Below are 20,044 nucleotides of genomic sequence, written 5' to 3'. Positions count from 1 at the left end.
GTGTGTGTGTGTCACGGGGGGAGGTGACACATGAAACGGTCGCCCTCCTGTTCTTTCATCTTCTTCAGTGCAGTGCTCTGGCCTGGCAGGGGAGCTGTGGTTACCAGTCCCTGGAAAATAAAGCTGTTTGCAGCTACTGGCAAGCAGAGACAGAGAGGGAGGGAAGGAAAAGGTTAAAAAACAAAAAAAAATGGGTGGAGGTAAAAGTAGGAAAGAAGTCAGATTTTTGAAGATCAAAATCACCTTCATTTATCTGTGAGCATAAGGGGTGGGATTAGACTACATGTACACTCAGAACCTGGGCGATAATGCAAACAGGATGTAAGACTTCCTACTCTTTCCACGTGTTTGTGTATACTGTATATGTTGTATTCTCACATATGTTTGTTGTGTATATATTCCTTATCTGTGGGTTTGCCTTAGTGTGTGGATGTTAGAGCTGACTAAGTCGCTTCTCTTTTTTGGTTTTTGTGTAAGTGTGACATTGATATAAATTGTAGAAATAACCCTCTTATTGCTTATCAGTTTGTCCCTTTCTTTCTCTTCAGGTACAAACAGTAAGCATGTGGATCTGAAGCTGAAGAAGCTGGTGGAGGTCAGCCCAAGAGGAGTCACTTCTCCTTCATCCCCGTCTTCCACCTCCTCCTCATCGTCACCCACCGCCTCCTCCTCTACCTCCCCACTCAGCCCTGCAGAAGGACTGGAGGTACGCTGACCTCAGAGCACCTACTCTCTAGTTTTTTTACCTCTTTCCTTTCATCTCTCGTTCTGTTGTTGTGTGTTTGTGTGTGTGTGTGTGTGTGTGTGTGTGTGTTTGTGTGTGTGTGTGTGTCTCTTCCACCTTTCTCAGCACACCATCAAAGACTTAGTCCAATCAATTAGGTCCGATTGACCCCGCTTGTCAGCCGGCTGAGTCTTTGTAGACATCAGTCACCTAGACCACTTCATGTAAGACCATAGTTTGTCCCCCTCTGTCCATTCGAGTCTGTTTCCACGAATCATGCACACACAGACAGACATCACAATGCTCTACATAACATGTAGCAGTCCCCTCTATTAAGCGTGACCTTTTCAGATAGTCATATATATGTGTGTGTGTGTGTGTGTGTGTGTGTGTGTGTGTTCGTGCGCGTATAGGTTGGGAACAGGGGGATGTTATGGCTACTTGCGTCTATAGCTTCTGATGTGAATATTGAGTCAACAATGCAGTCGGCCGGTTTGAACATCTGTTTAATTGATTTTGAATGTCAAGTAGAATAAGGTGAGTATGTGTGTGGCTGTCAGTACAAGCAAAACCCAGGGTGTCTTTGATCATCGATTCACATAAACACCCTCTTGTGTTCAAAGCCTAAAAGGCTTAGTCCTTTATGGCCAAAGGAGTGCGTATGCGTGCGTGTTACCGCTTGACCCTCAGAGAGGTAAAATTATCATTTGGTACATTCCTAACTCTTCTCATAGCACTTTACCCAAAAGTGTATTTACATACTCTATTCACATCTGATTTGAGCTCCATCACTATCAGTGCAGTGGGTCTGCTGTGGCGATCATTCTGGGGTATCAAATATGAAACCAGTTGGTCAGAACCAGCTTTCAGAAGGGTTTGGTTAGCATTGTTGTTATTGGTGTGTTGATGCAGTACCAGCATTGCTACACACAAATTAAAATGTAATGAAAGTTAAAAACGTTTTTAGATCTAGATAAGTTATTTGTTAAAAGGATATGAAATACTTTTGCTGATTAGTTATAAAAATGTAACACGTGAAGCATTTGTGCCTTTTAAATCTGTGAACTTGGTGAATCCGGTAACACTGAGACATTATGTGAAACCTAAAGTTTTTGGGCATCTGTTTCAAATTTTTTCAAAATTCACATCTACTCATTTACAAAAAAGCTGTGTGTCATAATTGGGGGGGGGGGGGGGGGGGGGGGTGTCGGTTATTTCTTTCTCACTTCACATGAGCTGAGTTTAAAATCTGTGGTTTAACTGCTGATTAACTTTTTCATTACAGTTTTACACAGGAGATTTACACACACCGTATTTAGGAGTTTTATGTTGTCACTGAGGCAGAAAGAGGTATTTTAGAGACTGTATCTTGAAATAGTGTTCTGTACAGTACATCAACAGGTGCTCAGGGTTTCTGCCTGAAAATTGGCTTTGATGGGTGGCGACTTGTATCGTTACACTCAGTGTATTGCTAACAATCTGCTAAGATGGTAAGTTTGAGACAAAATTTGTCCAAAATGCATCTCATGTCCCAGTTTACAGCTGCTAGAGAAAGAGACTGGATAATACAGAAAAAAAATGATCTCTACAGTGGACATAAGTGGGCAGATATCAGCTGAACAGGTAAAACAGTGTTAACTTAGAGCATTTTCTTGGTTCTTCATTTATTTCTTACAAGGTGAAAGGCATGAGTAAGATGATAAGTTGCATTAGATTCTTGAATGTTGCCGCTTTTTATATAAAATAACAAAAGTCAGAGCAGCCCTGGTTTCTGGGCACTGGAAACCATGAGTGCTTGATTAGGTTACTGAATAGTACGAACAACTTAAAGATTGTTTATTTCAGGTGCAATTTCCAAAATTTCTAAACCATTTCTAAGCCTAACAGAGCCACACTGGCACTAATCTTTGTCATCTTCGAGAAGTTTTTAGGAATATATAATTTATGCAATTCTGCCATCTGTTGTAAAGATGGTACACAAGAATTTAGTAATACTGTTGCTCTATTTTTGTGCAGCTTTTATCATCTCCAGTTTTAACTTAAGTTTGGTGCAACTACTAAAGTAATAGTTTTACAGTAAATGTGTGCGAATGTGAATAATCATGTCTGTTCTCCCTCGTCAGCTGACTGGGTTCATTTTTTCTGTCCTTTGAAATATGGATAAATTGTCCCAAGAGGATCGGGTCTCCCAAAAGTCCTTCAGGCCTTTGGAACGACCTGCAGGAACGTCACACACGCACTCGTCCTCTCATTAGCGATTGTGTGTATGCGCAGCCTCGGCAGCGCACGATAAGGGCATGCAACGCTCAGCAGACTGCAACATTAGTCACGCAGCCCCATGCACACACATTCACAGACTCACATGCACCAAAAGCCCTGAATCACCACTGCCACAGCTTGCCACAGCTCAACACAGAGATGATAGCGGTGATAAGTGATGCAGAGGGGAGCGGCAGAAAGTAAAAATTACACCCCAATATCTGCTCGTCCCAAAGCGTAAAAAGGAGACAGAGGGGTAGCCAAGTGGGTATGCATTGTGGGTGGGTGTGTTTGTGGGGGTGTGTGTGGCTGAGAGAGAAATGTAAGACTATTCTTTTTCTCTCTTTTTTTGTCTTTTGGTTGAAATGCAGCTGCTGAACTTTAAGAGAGTGGCTGCTGTTTAACCTGTAGTTGTAGTCTAGTGAACAAGTCACAATTCACAACAGTTAAACAGTATGTAATAATTGGAGAGGCAGGCCCAGTGCCCTAATCAGTCTCCCCAGGGATTAGATTATTCTTTTGCTAAATAAACCATTCCCTCCACATATTGTTAGAGCTTCAGCTTTTACCACTCAGTGTGGTAAAATCTTTAAAAAAAAAAACATCCTCATGAAAATATGACAAGGACAGGAGCATTAATCCAACAAATCCGTTGACATCCAATTATCAGTGATTGTTTCATTTTTCTTTAAACAAACAAATGAAATATTCATAAAATCACTAACTGGATGGACCTTTGTCTTTTATATGACCAATAGCACTAAGTTTTCAGCTGCTTTGCATCACGCTTTTGTATTTCTTGTTTGCTTAAACTATATTTCTAACACAATATGTTTAAGTCTGTAGATCTGCACGCTTGACATGATTGTCTGTATAAATGGATCTTGTCATCTTTATTTATGCGAATAATAACATTTTCATACATATATACAGAATACATAGAGAAAGCCAAAATGGATAGTAACTTAAAGTTTAAAAAAAATGCACAAAGCGAAATGCATATTATGAAATAAATAAATGATTAGTAATAATCATCATCAGAGGAAGAGGAAATCACTTTAAAGTAAGCCTATAAAAATGTGTGTTAAATTATTTAAATCAGGGCTGTCAAACAGAAGGTCTAGGGGCCCCTGCCATGATTTTTGGACTTTTAACTATATTTTCATAAGTTTTACACTAATAAATGTCTCTCCCATGGCCATTCATAATGCACAAAAGTAATTAAGTAATATATATAAACTGTTAAATGACAGAAAGTTCCTGTTTTTTCACTGTCTACCATAGAATTTTCTTTTTGGGGGGCATTACATTAGGTCCACAAAAACCTGTCTTATCACAACTACAAGATGTTATGGATAATGAGCTACCAGCTAACTTGTCTATAATTTTGCACATGTATTACTTACTTTTTAAGATCAAAGTGACATGCTGACAAATTTCTTTGATTTACTACAGCAGCATTTCTCTGTCAGGTAGGAAAATGACATATTGTTGTAATTACACTAATTTTATATATATATATATATATTAAGATATCTCCAGGATTAAATGTGCAGGTAAACTTCTTTACAATGACACATGGGGGAGCTTCACTTGTCTGGCTCACCCAAGATTAAAGTGGCAGATGATGTAATATAAGTTTCACATCCCTGATATAAAGGAAGTCACCGATTCTCTCAGCCTCATCTACTCAAACAAGTCAGACTGGGTGGCAAAAGCACAGTGCCATTTAAGTTTAAGCTTAAAAACAATCAGTAAAATTTTAAAATCACTCAAACAGGAAGCTGATTTAGCAAAGCCAGGATTGGCGGGTGATTGTGATGCTTTGTGCTAAAACCAATAGGAAGCCACCTTATTTCTGTAACCAAGCCCAAGAAAGTATCAGGTAAACAGAGGGCAGATACATGCTGCTGTCTCTGTTTACTGCTGGGATTTAAGGACTAGAGTTACTCATCGTATTAACACTTTAAAGAGCATTTAAGAGAAAGAACAGCAAAATGAATTTCGAGGTGGGAAAAATTAGTATGAAAATATCATCGTGATCTCAAACGGCATCACGATTCGTCTCTGTAAAATAGTGGTCGCTCGTTTATCGCGGTAGTTACGTTCTAAAAATAACCCGCGATACGTGAAATCTGCCAGGTAGCCAACTTTATTTTTTACAATTATTATAGATGTTTTAAGGGTGTAAACCCCTCACTAAACACTTTATACACTTTTCTCAGACAGGCACGAACATTTTCACACTTTTCTCTCTTGTTTAAACACTCAAAGTTCAAACCTTTGCAGAAAAACAAAACACATTTTGGCAACATTAATTGGAAGATGTAGAACAGGAAATTCTCATAGTTTTGAAGACTGAGTTTAAGAAGCCTGTTGAGGATGTCAGCAAATGATTTGAGGGTACACAGTAAAAAAAAACAACAAAAAAACATCAAGCACAATTATTTAACCTTTATTGAGTCGACTGTTACCTTTTTTACTTTTTGTTATTAGTTAGAACTAAAGACGTAAAATTGAAGCAAGATCCTCACCTTATATCATATATCATCTAATATCATACACTCTGGATGAACTACACATGCAGTGGTGCATTCTGTTTTTAATATATTTTTGGCCTTTTAAACCTTTACTTTGATAGGACAATGGAGAGGAGACAGATCAGAGGGAAGTAAACCCTTTGATAACTGTTCCTCGTTACTTCTCCCTCAATAAGTAATTTAACTTTAAGGTCATCCGATGGAGGCATTTGTGAGCCCAGAAATTCATTACATTTGTGTGTCATAGAAATGCTTTTTCCCAGGAAATGGTGTGGCATGGTTGTTTGTTTTTGTTTTCTTAACATTATAGACTTAGATTTTATTGTGAATGTCCATTCCTGAAGTATTTGCCGATTGACAAACGCGCTGTTTTCAGGGGTAGTTGGACAGTTTGTAGCACAGTTTTCTCACTGGTGATGATCTTTGTTTGCACTTCTAAACTACCAAGTATGGCATAAAGAGCAGGTGTAAATGTGGTGCCATAACGCCTTTAAACCGAAATGTGACTAAAAACCATAATTAATGACATAAGAGCATTTTATAATATCTCTCATAGATAAAGGAAGCAGGAGCACTGATAAAGTTTTCCACTTTATCGTGTTTTTGTTTTTAAAATACCATGGCTGTGTAAGAGTTAAACATCCTTCTGGATCGCCTTGGTGTTGCCTTGATGCGAGCGCTGTCCTCACATTTTAAAATGTTTAATTGGGCTTTTGTGTATAACACTTCATAAATAAATTTGCCTCAATTTGTCTTGACATAAGGTTTTTAAGTGGCTGGTGGAAGCTGACAGACTAATAGACAAAACAAAGTGAGAACAGACTAATTGCTGACATTGTTTTTGAAAGTCAATAATCTGAAGCTAAACTAACAACTCCCCGTCTACACGCCGTTTCCCACCCACACCCGTCTCTATTAGCCCTCCTCGCACTGCACACGCTGCTTGACTATCTCCCCCTGTTTCAAGCAGTGGAACATGTTTGCTCTAATTGTCGACTTTATTACACGTTTCGCCGTCTTATTAACGTTGCTGCGACGTCAATCTTAGCCCGAGTCGGTTTCTTTTCCACTCGGCTTGGCATATTTGGGGGGCTTGGTAATAAAGCATTTCTGCATGCTGTTTTTGATAGCGGGAGAAGCGAGCGTGTGCCTTTCTAACACATGTTCGCTTTGAAAACAATAGCGTTTTTTTGCATTTTGCATAATCTGAATATATTTTCTGGCTCGAGGTTTTGCTGAAAGTCAAGTTAATTGCCTCCTTTTTGTCTCTCTCATGAGTGAGGGAGTGAATGAATGAGTGTGTGCGCCTCTGTATGTGTGTGTGTGTGTATTTTCAGAGGGCTTCATGCAAACAAATCACAATGTAGCTAACATATCAACTTCTACCAGATTTATCTCATGGCCTGTCAGTTGGTGTGTTCACTTACAGTGCTGTAGTTTTGTGTGCATGTGTGTTTTTGATCACAATAATCACAGAGCCGCTCTGAAATCTTGAAACGACTGCCTAATAAAAGGTTGAGAGCATATCTAAGTGACTGGTAGAGTCTGACAGAATAATAGACGAGATTTGAAGAGGCAGCAGACTAATTGCTGCCATTGCCTGTAATTTAAAATTAAACAATCAGCTCTGTTTCTATGTGTGCTTTTGGTTTGTTTTAGCTTTTGTGCACCAGCTGTTATTGCAGTCTGAACTCTCTTTGCGCGTCTCTTTGAGCCGCATGTGTTTGTCAGTTGGGTTATCCATCTCTCCACATGTCTTGCCTTGTAAATAAAATCATCAGCTCACTAGGCTATGATTGCATTTCTTTCCTTACTTCACGGTTAGCTTTATTAATTGCATGATTTGTGTGTTGAAGCAGTTTTGACCGAAAATATGTCCCTTTGTTTACCTTGTTTGGCGATGCCATGAACTGCAAATTAAGAAATAGAAACAACCGTTGATGGTCTTTGTCTTCCTGAGTCAGTAGGCAATACTTGACCAAGCTAAACGCTGACTTTCCCGGTGTCTGACAGAATAATGCAGAGGAGTTGAGAGCTGAGAGGCTGCGCAGAGCCACGGAGAGGTTGCGAAACCCAGTTGTCTTCAACAAGGACTCTGCAGTCAGGAAAACACAGCTCAAGTCCTTCAGCCAGTATGTGGAGAGCAGACCAGGTGGGGGAACGTTACAGCACAAGCACACAAGCACACAAACACAATGTATGCACTGTTTACCCAAGGAGGTATGTTTGCATACGGAGACACTTGATTCACACACAGCAATTAACTGTTGAGGACGTCCACAGACATTTTGAGGAGCAGTAACTCGACTCCTCAAAAGACTACAAGGATTCACTTGTTCAGAGTAACGTTCGAAAGCAGGCTTGTTTATAGCTGTGGGGGTTTCTCAGTAACTATAAGATATTTTGATGCATAATGTAACTGAGTCATCTGTAAAATGTCAGAAAATATCTTATAAAGAAAGTATAGAAAGAAAGTATAAAGAAAGTAAGATGACTACTATATACAATATAATATGTAATACAGATAATACTCAATTCAGCTCAAATGACTGACTAAGAGGAAGATTTGAGGCTTTTCTAAGCAGGTTACATACACCTGTCATGATGTGTTCACACCAATCATGAAGATCCATGTAGCTGTGTTGTTGTTTTTTTTGTAAACCCACAAATACTGGATCACTGGATTATTTTGACCAGTGACTCATGTAAAGCTAAAAATATAAAGACTGAAATGACATTAGGTGGATTTCTCACCTGTTAGTGTATGTAACTTCATTGTTCCAGAGATGAAAAGACAGAAGTCTGTTCCTGAGGATCAGAAGAAGGCTGAGGAGGACAGAGGTTCACCCATAGAGGTTGATGTTCGCAGACCGTTTGAAGAGGAGGTTTGTTCATATTTTCTGTAGTGTATACAGTTTTGTCCCATTTGCAACAACAAACTAGTGTGTGAGTGTGATAGTAGCACAGGTCTTTCTCCAGAAAAGAAAGACCTTGGGGGTCAGATGTGAAGTGGTTGATTGCCCCCCCATTTCCTGTATGTCACCTTACTAGTTTAAGTTGCCTCCTCACTTTAACCTTGTCCACTCCTATACCCTCACACACACACACTACTGTCGTCTCTTTAACTCACACACATCTAAGTATTGATTTATTAGGCTGCCATTTTAATTATAACAATGGTAGATATCAGCTCTGTCTTTGCACAGAAGTGTGCCTTCACGTCCTTCAAGTGTTCGCACACATTTCACACTGTATTCCAGGCAGTGTGCACAAAGAATGTGTTTATAAGAATGTTATTATGTGTGTGCGTATGTGTGTGCGTGCCACCAGAGACCACGGGGTGAATCTCTTCCCAAGCAGCCCTCTCCTACCCTCGACCCTGCACCCTCCACCCCAGTCCCATCCACATAGACACACAAACGCACACACAGCACCCTCCTCCCAGCGCCTGGGCCCCAGGGTTAATGGGTGTTCAACCTTTCCATTATCCCGATCAGCCAAGAATTACCTGCTGAATGATGTTTGCATTAATATAATATATATGGTAATTTCCCTCCTCTTAATTACGGCTGGGCCGAGCGCGGCAAGGGGAGTGGGCTGATCATGTGTAAAATTGATTTGCCAAGGAAAAATATGGTGATAGAGCGAGAGCGCGCACAGAAGAGGAGGGGGGAAAGGCTGTTGGGAATCAGCACACACACACACACACACACACACTTGCACAATCACACGTGTGCAGAGCCGCACAGATGCACACACTCGCATGCTGGAAGGAGTAGAGGAAAAAGTGCTGGCCTGGGTGGAATGGAAAAAAGAAAAAAACTTTCTCTCCTGCTCTCTAGTTCTACTTCCCATTAAGAAAAATGAAGTGCATCAGCAGTAAAATAGAGATATTTTTTCGGATGCATCCTCAGTAGTGAATTTGAATAAACATTTTTTCCTCACTCAGAGGAGTTTCTCTGAAGAATAGCAAACAGCCTGGAGACAGAGGTGAAGAGAGGTCAGAAATGGAGTGTGTAGTAAGTGTCTGGTTATAGAGCGAGGTGTGTGTGTGTGTAGAGTGGCTGATGTTGCTCTGTGTATTAGAAGTCGTGAGCTTGAAGAAAGCTGAATCGAAAAAATAATCATCTTAACCAGTTTATTTAGTGTGGAGTAAATAAACTGGATATGCAGACATCCTAAAGCAAAAGTACATTGACTTCAAAGTGCTGAAGGCTAAATGGTGGTTTTAATGACTTGCACAGTTTTGGAAGTTTAACAAAGCCTCTGCCCCCCACTGATGCTCATAGGATAACTCAGGATAACTACTTAATCTTGTTTATGAAAATAACTGACCTCATCGTACATTACACCAGGCTTACACACTTATATCGTCCAGTATTTAAATTCAAATCAATAACATAACAAACAGTTATTAGGAAAAGCTCAGTGTTTAGTTTAGTGTTAAAATAACCAATGATACAGTGATAGAATCTTTGATCACAGTACTATAATCTGGATTTTGGAGATTTTCTCTTAACGTGTGGTTAATGAGCATTTAGTGTGAGCAAAACATAAATACATAACATATCTTCAGAACTTTTGTGAACTGGAGCCTATCCCAGTCATTGGGCTGAAGCAGGGTACAGCCTGAGCAGGTTGCCAGTCTGTCACAGGGCTAAAGCATACGGTTCTTCGTGCTCACAGTCCACCTCACCCTATGGCCATTTTAGAATCAGCAGTTAGCCTAACATCCATGTCTGTGGTGTGTGGGAGGAAGCTAGAGTGCCTGGAAAGAACCTACACAGACACAAGGAGAACATGCAACCTCCACACAGAAAGGCCTTAGCCAGCTGGTAGAGTGGAGCTCTGTTGCTGTGATGCAGTAGTGTTAACTATCTACAGATTAATGCCTGCTACTGATTTTGGGAAAGCCCCATCTTGTTTGCAAATCTGCTGATGTCAACAGGGCCAACACTGGCTGATAAATTGTTGCATGAAAAGCGAACAAAATACTGGCACTCTTTAAGAAGTGAGCAAGACGTTTAGTGATGAGTGAGTGCCTGTTTTCTGTTTCCTTGTTAACTCTTCATTGACATTGTTAAGATGAGTGTTGTTAAGATGTAGCTTATCAGGTCCCCCCCCCCCCCCCAAAAACAAAAAAAAAAACAGGATATTTAATGGACCACACATAAATAAACTGATAAGCAATAAGTTTAGAGAAAGAAATTTTGTGGCCTTATTCTGAATTTTTTCAATGTGCTTTATTATCAAAGTAGAATAAGTTGGCTTATTTTATGATTAGCACACCTAATATACATAACTAATGTTTACTGAAGAAAACTTCAAAGTGTTTAGTGTTAAAATAAAATAATACAGTGGAATGTGGTTAATAAAAGGCTATAAAGTGGGTTTGTAGATGTAGAACTCACAAATGTGGATTAAAGCTCTTTGTCTAATATAGCTATACTTCCTTCCTCTAACTATTCTCTCTCTGTCTCTCTTTCTCTCTCTGTCTCTGTCTCTATCTCCCTCTCTCTCTCTCGGTTGACAGAAGGCGTTCAAAGACACCAGTCAGTATGTGGTTGGGGAGCTGTCTGCACTGGAGAGCGAGCAGAGGCACATAGACGCCCGAGCAGCTCGCGTGGAGAAGAGGCTGCGCTATCTCATGGACACAGGTACCCCAAGCCCAATTACACTGGAAAAACTGTTTTGGCAAATTGAGCGTACACACGCAAACACACATCCATGTACGCCCAGGGTGTGTGTGTGTTTGTGTGAGAGAGAATCTTTGAAGCCCCCCCCCCTCCCTCATCGCCCTCCCTCCTTCGTCACCCTCCCTCTTGGTTGAATGTTGCACGACGGAGCGCTGGGTGTATATGAAAGGAGGGGATGGGTGGGGGGTGAGGGATGAGGAGGAGGTGGAGAAGGGAGGGGAAGGGTGGGTGGGGAGGGAGGAGGTGGGGGAGTGTGTCTCGGGGATGGGAGAAGAAGGGAGACCTCTCTGGGCTGGGGTGATAAGGGAGCCCTTCATGGGGGAAACGATAACTGGGTGCGATAGCGGAGCCCCAGCCGAAGTCTCCGCTGCAGCCGTTTGCCAGCCGCGGCCCCAGCCAGCCAGCCAGCATCCACACTATTGAACAGTGCGCTCAGCCATGCACGGCTACACACATACACCCTCCTTCCCCTAGTACGTATCTGGCCTTCATTGATATGCTGTATAAGGAAAGACGGGGGTGAGTTAAAGGGAGGAGAGAGGGAGAGGCAAAGAAATGGCAAAAAAAAAAACATGAGGTAACACAACATGAGCACTGACACAGTTCACAAATCCACGACAGACACACACAAATGCTTACACACCCGCGAAAAAAAGCGCAAAAAAAAGCAATCTGGTTTGGCGTACAGAGCCGGATTCGGAAGGTTTTTATTTAAGATTTGGCTGGGGGTAAAGCCTTGTTAAGACATGAGACAGTGTGCTGAGCCAAAAGAGGGGCCTTGGCTCCGTCGAGTCCCTAACTGAAATTGGAGAATAGCATCCTATTTGTGATACTAAACCATCCCATTCCTCACCCAAGAATGCTGCTGGGGGGGAAATGGTTCCAAGAAGTGTAAAATTTTGATGTCTGTGAATGTTGTGAGAGTGTAGGTACAGTATTTGCTGTAGTAATTTAGAAGCAGCTCTCATGCTCTTTCTGATATATCAGCGTCTAACTTGGTGGATTTAGCCCCCGAAATCCTAAAAAGGCAACACAGGGGAGGATAGAAGAAGGGGTTTTTAGAAAGGAAACTGGGGCGGTGGGATTTGCGCTCACCTTCCCCATCCCATTTGGATCCTGATATGGCGGATATCTCTCCTCTGTTTGTTGTTGTCGTTTTCCTCCTTTTCGCCTCCCTCCCTGCCTCTGTGCCCTCTCCCTCTGTCGGAGCGCATGCCATTGTGTCAATCTGAAGGGCTGGTTTTTTGGGGGGGGGGGTTTTCCCCTCCTCCTTCTTCACCCACTGTTAAAGCGGCAACTAGCCAGCAAGACGCCAGGTTATTTACTTTCAAACACCTTCAGCCATAAAGATTTTTCTTTATATAAATATATATACCCGCGGTCCCCTCCTGAAAATGTGATTCACTAGAAAAGGAAGAGGGCGACGACAGGAAGGCGAGGACAAAATAATAAAAGGATATCACGAAGAGAAATTCACCTTGGTCGCTTTTCATCTCCTCCTAACATGAGTGTGGAATGAAATCGAAAAAATGTGGTCTCCACAAGTCAATACACTATCAGGATATATAAAGGTGATATGGTACGTTTTATATACTATAAAACTGACCTTTAAGCGTCACATTTGGTCGCTGATCAAAGATGTGTTAGGATATTTATATATTCATGATGAAGTAGTCATTATGTAAGGCAGATCGGTACAACACTGGCAATATGTCGCATCAAATGAGGGAAAGTTTCTCACTTCCTGAAAGTGTATTTCTGTTTTCATATCTCATTTTGCAGCACTCATCCGATAGGTTATGGATTGAACCTTTGGGCAAAGTCTGGAGTCTTCAGGCTGAAACTCACCCATGACAGGTGGTCACTAAAGTAACCTTTATCACTTCAGCAACTCAGGTCACCTTTCTATATGCTGTCAGAGATGAGAGAGATTTTTTTTTTCTCAGGACCCAGAATATCAGAAGTTGTGCCTGATTGGCTGTAAGCAGTATATCTACTATTGATCCGTCACATCTGACTGGTGCTTTAGTAGGGATCATAGAAAGACTTTTTAGTAGCTACTAACCAAACGCTAATATTTTTGGTTTAAATATCATTTGCTTTGCCAGCCTTACTTTGGCAGGTAGCCATCCTTTAATTTTTACCCAGTGTGGACTTGCTTGCGTGCATCCGCTTAGGAGAAAATTTATTAGTCATAACTTGCTCATAATGGGTGGGACACCTTTTTCCTTCGCAACCATGTTAGGGAGAGTGTCCACCAAAGTGTTTTATTCATTGCAGGTAGTTGTTCAATGAGCACACTCAGTGTATGCACACCGGTGTGTTTATTGGTCAAATTATTTTGTCTCGTGTTTCTCCTAATAACTGGTTCTGAAATCTGCCTCCGTTGTGCGTCAGCGTCACCCTGTGCACGTGCCCATGTGGTTTACACTACACTGGCACTGCACAGACATACATACCAAGTGTCATCACACGCGACAGGCATCTGTGTGACGTTGTGGTGCTGATTTGGCACACTCGTGATCTGCTGTTAAAAACTAAAATTTTGGTGAAGGAAGTCGACTGAGCAGGTAGCCTTCTTTTTTGATAACACTCTGCTTCACAAATAACCAACACTACTCTTCTCCGAGTGAAGCTGTCATCACCTTCAGAACTCTTTTTTTCAAAAAACAAAACAAAAACACAAAGAAATAAAAACCTCATACACACACTCCACTGTCAGCTTTAATTTCAGATATCCTAATCCAGAGTAAAATGATGTTTATGGAACATGAAGAGATGTGAGCCAGCAGCCAAGCTTCGCCACGGTCTTTCAGTGTTTTAATTGAGCTTAAGTTCAGTTGTGATCTCAGCAAAAGATTAGACAAACTACACAAATGAAGATTTTTAACAGAAGGGCAACTCGGGTCAGAACGCAGAAGAAGAGGTGCACTGACGGATCATCACAAAGATGAGTAGTTTTCAAACTTGTACTGCAGCCTAAAACTTTTTGGGACTTGCAGACATGTTGCAGCTCCTACTCCAAAACTATTATTCCAGTTAGGAGTGTGTTGAATCAGACTGTTTCCTGCTGTCTGATAAATTTGTTGAAAATATTCCAACCCGATTCTTTCGAAATTTCATGTGTTTCATGTGTAAAAACAAACCCTGTGGCTGAAAGAAAGCAGCAGACTCCCATGTTAAAATTCAGTTCAGCTCAGTGTAAGTTACCACAAGGGTTGCCTCAAGGTGCTTTATGTTGTAAGGTAAAAACAGACTGGTAAAATGTGTTTTTACTGTGTGGGGATACCTGTAGGGACTGCTTTGATTGACTGGTGTCCCGACGCAGGCAGCTGTACCTCTGCTAACTGAAGTCCCTGTACTGGTCCTCACCACTATGTTTGTGCTGCTGATGCCTTTTGAAGCATTTCATTGGTACAATCTGAATAATAATATGGCTTGCTGTGTGTTCCGAGACATTTTTGCCTGATTTCTAGGATTTTGTTTGTCGGTTTGTTAGCACTAATCATCAGATGTGTGCCTGTGCACTGCACCTGTACAGTTTTTGGATGTAGCTTGCTAATCAACCTTAGCATTAGCACATAACTTCACTCCTTGGGTATGTGAATTTTTTACCTCAAAAATAAACAACCTAAACCCAACACTGACATCATTGTGATCATTGTTATGATCGTTGCTGTCATGCTGATAAATAGCACTGACGCTATGCTTTGGTGTCACCTTCCCATTTTTATAACCTTATGTGCAGTCAGGCTAGAGATGGAGGAGCAGAAAGACTCCGTGATGGCAGAGAAGGAGAGTTGGACATTCTGAAAACGCTCTCTGATCATTGTTTCCTATTACAACTTCTTCTTTTCCCATTGCAGTGCCAAAGCTGCGTTTTTGTTGTGATAGGCAGTCTGTGGTGAAAAAGCTGCCGTGAACCTTACCCCCCCCCCCCCCCCCCCCCCAAGCTACTGTTTATAGGACAGGAGAGCTTTAGCTTAGAATATGGTCTGAAGCCGTGCACAAATAGACTTGATTGACTCAGAGTTAACCATCAGTTAAATAATGCATATGTGCGTAGCTTATACGCAGACCGGCAAGCAGTTAGTTCAGACTCTCAGTAGACTCTTTGAGCGGGGATGTGCAGAGTAATCAGAGCAGTGAATCTAATCATATGATTCAGACCTCTCAAGGTAAGTTTGGGTGAGCTCAGTGTGCAGTGGTGCTCTGGTAACGCTGAGCGCTGCAGGAGTGACGGGCAGATGTGAACAGACAGACCGACTGACCCATGACTGATTGTTCATCTCTCTGCTCCAGCAGCAGAAAGCCTGGGAACATCCTCTGTGCTCTGCTGGTCCACAGTATGCCTTTCTTTGATATCACATGCTTTTGCTTTGTCATTCTCTCTCCCCTTTTATTTTCGAGATTCTCTTTTTCTGTCTGTAAAGAGTTTGTTCTTCTTTTCCACCAGGAATTTGGTTACCTAAAAATTAAAAGACCTATCTTATGTGTTTTTGATAGACGTTCTCACTCTGGGTGTCTTTACATTTTCTCTATTCCTTTTTTATCCCTGTGAATCTCAGTTTCTCCAGTCAGCCTTCCCCCCCCCCTCCAAAAAAAAAGAAATGCTCCCTTCTTTTCCACACACCTCCCCTCCTCCCCTAGGTTTGGGCACAATGCAGCTTTCTCCTGCATTTTCTATTACGCAGCGGCCCTCCCCAGATGAATCCAAAGTAATTGGGGTGGTTAATTTATTTACTCAGAGGCAGTTCACAGCACATTAAATAATAGAGATAATTGAACAAGAATTGTCAAGTGTCTTCTGATATCAGACACATTACAGGAGGGAGTGTGCATAAAACTCCATTTCTATGCCCCCATTGTTTATGGTAATTAAGTACACAGATTTATTCCTTGGTTGCCTTCCAAGCTTATGGCAAGCGCCATTGTTGTCTTCTATTAATATGTAATCAGTAAATAGTTTAATTTTCTAATCTGCGGTTGGAGAATTCACTTTCTAACAACTCTTAATTACTGCTGGGCTCTAATGAGTCTCGCCATGCCGACGCAGCCAGCCAATCAGAGGCCGGGCCCGGGTCGGGGGGGAATTTGAATTCCTGCAGCACCCCCCCTCGACTAATGAACTTGTTATTCTTGCACCACTGGGAGTACTGTCCTTCACACATGCAACATTAGGAGAACGTTTCACCTCCTGCAGTAGACCAAATATTTATTGGAGTTTATTGATTTCTATTTGAACTGAAGCATATTCATTATTTATGATTTATGCATGGCTGTCTGTGTCATTTAACTTTTGTTAGGGTATCTGACCACCTTAGAAATGCAAAAGAGCTGGAACACACTGAAAAGCTTCGGTTTGTGATGGTTTCATTGTACGTGTTTAATTTCTGTGAAGATACCATTCATTGTTAGTGTGTTTCTTCTGGTGCATGTAACGCTCCTGACCTTGGATTTGTTATTTTCTGAAGCTATTGTTGCACAGACAAAAACATATCAAACACTGCTTATTGAAAATTCAGCTTTAGGTGTGAAGAAGCATTCAAATGCATCATGTAGCCTTCGCAGAAAATCCCCTGGCCTCTTTTTGAATATATCTCAGCCACCCCCTACCTGGCCCCTGCACCTATTTACACACACCTCCCATTTCAAATAGCTATATAACCAGCAACAATGGATGCAATTATCCAAATAATGGCACTTAGCTGCGCCGCAAAGCTGCCCCTCACCTACTGCGCATTTGATAAGAGATAAACAAGCAGAGAGAGGAGAGAATGAGTTTTAGCTCCCCCAGATTAACATACATTTAAAAATTGCACTCCAAGCCGATAAGATTGACACAGGGTTTTTATGGCGTGCGCTCCTTTAATCTGCCTTTGTGTCTGAGAGTCGACGAGAGGAGAATGGCACAAGGAAGGATTCCAGCAAGAGCTTAATGTACTTTACACATGCAGTATCCCCCTCGGTATCTGAGGAAGGGACAGCACGGACTGTCAATGCCGTCACATCGGAAAAGGCTGCTGGCCGCTTTGACTTGCCGTGTGATTGTGTGGAGGATTGCAGCTGCTTAAATGTCAACCTGTGGCTCTGAATCCCGTTTGTCCAAGTTTTATTCATCCATCTGTATTGTTTCAAAAGCTTTTTCATCTACTTGTAAATCAGATTTCAGCCTCTTAAAAGTATGAATGCCACCCTGTTAAAGAAATAATCTTTAGTTGGAATTTACCAATGATTGCATTTCAGATTAATTTCTCCTTTTTAAGCGACGTGTCCTTTTGCTTGTCATCCCACAGATGCTGTTGTAGCTGCATGTGTAGTTTATATTTCTTTAGCATCAAGTGAGCCGCCTTCTCACTCTCTTTCCCATGCCTGTCGACCTAATCCAGCATTGTGGCAGCATCAGCTTATAGTTTGACTAAAGATTTAAGCTGAGCTACGTGAGTGGCAGAGGGACTCTCGCAAGTACGCGTGCACGTCAAGCTCTGCCTTTTCTTGTCGTGGCAACACAAACAGCATGTGCAGCTCTAAGTATATTATCAGGACCGGTTCTTTCACAAACGTATTGCTGAAGAAGCTTAACATTAATTATTGTAACTTTGGGCAGATTACATCCGTGCCCGCCTTGTAAGCGCAGGCAGACTCATCTTGACCTCCTATACGAGAGCTTAAAGACACAAGAATGGCATTTTACCAACTTTAATGGGATAACCAGTCTAATCTTTCAGCACTGAGAGAAGAAAAAGTGTTTAGAGTATAATACCCTCTACAGTTCACACACTGAAAGATGGAGGGAGAGGAGAGGGTTTAGTGTTGGCTTTAATCAGCAGTCACTTTGTTTTTCAGGTGGTGCTTTTCACGTTTTCCTCTGATTGCTTTTTTTTTTTCATTCTTAGATAGACATTTTCCACATTCACCTCTCCTCCTGAGCCTCCCAAAATAAACACAGGCTATGCTGAAAGCTTGTCCACTGTGTGAATTCTGATTGAGATAGTTGAACACAGAACGATTGCCACTATTGTTTATCCATAATCACAGACTCTGTTCGTAAGCTAAGCTCGTGGCAACTGAGATAGACACAGCCAAGAGAAGATGCGCTCCCTTCTTTTCAAAGCCCGTGGTCTTTTTCTTGTTGTTGTTGTTGTTGTTGTCAGGGTTACGAAAAGAGCACTCGCTTTCAATCGAATGGTTTTGTATTAGACCACGGTGGAATGTGTTTGTGGTCATCTTGAATTCACTTCAGGAGCAAATGCACCGTTCTTCCCTATGGGGCAAGAAAAGAAATCTAGGGATCACTCCTTTAAAACCCCATTGCCTTTTTCTTGCCTTTGAGGGAACAAAACAAAGGATTTGAGCTTTTTTTTTTTCTTTTTCTTGTTGTGTTGTGTGTGTGTGTGTGTGTGTGTGTGTGTGTGTGTGACTCTAAGGTTCAACTGGGTCAGAACACAGATTAACACCCCCCCCCCCCCCACACACACACACACACACACACACACACACACACAGACTCCCTTTCCCGCCCATGCCCTTAATCTCCTCGGCCATTTGAATGTTTGAGCAGCAAAACAATTTAATTACTCAACTTGCAAGGACTGAGCACAAGCGACCAGCGTGGAGCTCCTGTCCTCCTCCCGCCCTCCACCCTCACAGTCCAGCGCAGTAACACCACCCTCACTCCCAGATGTGCGCTGCTCCTTCTTCTTCTCCTCCTTTCTCTCCCCTCCCCTCCTGCTTTTCTCCAGCTCGGTGTCAGCCTTTCATACATTCTTTAACAGTGGGGATGAAAGGGGGATTTTTAGGAAGATTAGGGAATGGGATCCTCTAGGCATTGTCTGAGAATCTTCAGATAAAACGAGCCGGGTGGATGGAGTCACCGGGAGGGTGGGAGGAAGGAGGGGATTGGAGTTGAGGGGGGGTGGCTTCTTAGTACAGAGACGTGCAAGTTAAATTTGTTTCCAAACTGGAGCAGAAATCATCCTGTGTCATTTAGCTATATTTTCTTTCGTTATAACGGTTACTCAGAACTAGGTAAAGTTGTGTTCACTGGGCCGGGCAGCCCATCTGTGTTTCCTGCCAGTGATTGCGCCGATTAACATTTTCAGCCACAGGGTGAGTAAGTGAAGATGAGGAGGCCGGGGCGGGGGGCGGTTGTTGGAGAGAATTCGGAGGTGGACAATGGCCGCTTATGATAATCTGCTCTTTATTGGAGCATCCCGCCAACGCTTTCATCAGCTGCCTCTTCGCCTGAGACCCCATGCAGCAGCCGGTCCAAAGCACGCTGCAAGCTGCCAAACACGTCGTCACAGACAAGCGAGTGTCGAAATTACACACACATGCGAACATCCACAGCTACACAGAGGACAGAAAAATAATCTTTTTAGCAGCACAGTGATCCACACAACCAGATAAAGTGAAAATAGATGATTTTTTTAATTAAATTGTTAAATTTGAGTAATAAATTACTGATTTGTTTTGTTGTTGTTGTTGACTTCTTTTGTGGGGGGGGATTTCTCTTGTCAGAGTTTAATCCACAGTCTTTCAGCCATCTCTTACTTTACTTACTGGCTTTCACCTGTTCTCAATGATAATCCTTCAATGCACATTTTGGCTAAAGATGTTTATTTTTTCCCTCCATTATATAATTGATTATTATTTCATTTAAAAACTCCAGCCCAATAACATAATTGAATTTCATCGTTACAGTCAATTAATCAAGGCTTTCTTATGGTAACCGATGTGGTGGCACTCCACAATGCAGGTTAATGACAGAGGTTTGGCCAGTAATTACACCATTCACTTGCTAACACAGCTGCTTGTCATCACCC

The 20,044-nt window shown here is 41.8% G+C and overlaps 1 protein-coding gene across 4 annotated transcripts in view; it reads left to right on the top strand.

Moving 5' to 3' along the window:
- The window catches only part of ehbp1 (EH domain binding protein 1), a 162,457-nt gene that overhangs the window by 117,282 nt on the left and 25,131 nt on the right, over positions 1–20,044 (top strand). For all 4 annotated transcript variants that reach the window (XM_082557092.1, XM_082557094.1, XM_082557093.1 and 1 more), the window contains 4 exons: positions 549–706; positions 7,537–7,675; positions 8,308–8,408; positions 11,057–11,180. In XM_082557092.1, coding sequence (XP_082413218.1) covers positions 549–706; positions 7,537–7,675; positions 8,308–8,408; positions 11,057–11,180 — 522 coding nt within the window. The remainder of the gene's footprint in view (positions 1–548; positions 707–7,536; positions 7,676–8,307; positions 8,409–11,056; positions 11,181–20,044) is intronic.

Source organism: Aulonocara stuartgranti (genome assembly GCF_965226115.1).
Source record: "Aulonocara stuartgranti genome assembly, chromosome: 13".
Taxonomy (NCBI): Eukaryota; Metazoa; Chordata; class Actinopteri; order Cichliformes; family Cichlidae; genus Aulonocara; species Aulonocara stuartgranti.
This window is presented reverse-complemented; position numbering and strand designations above follow the sequence as displayed.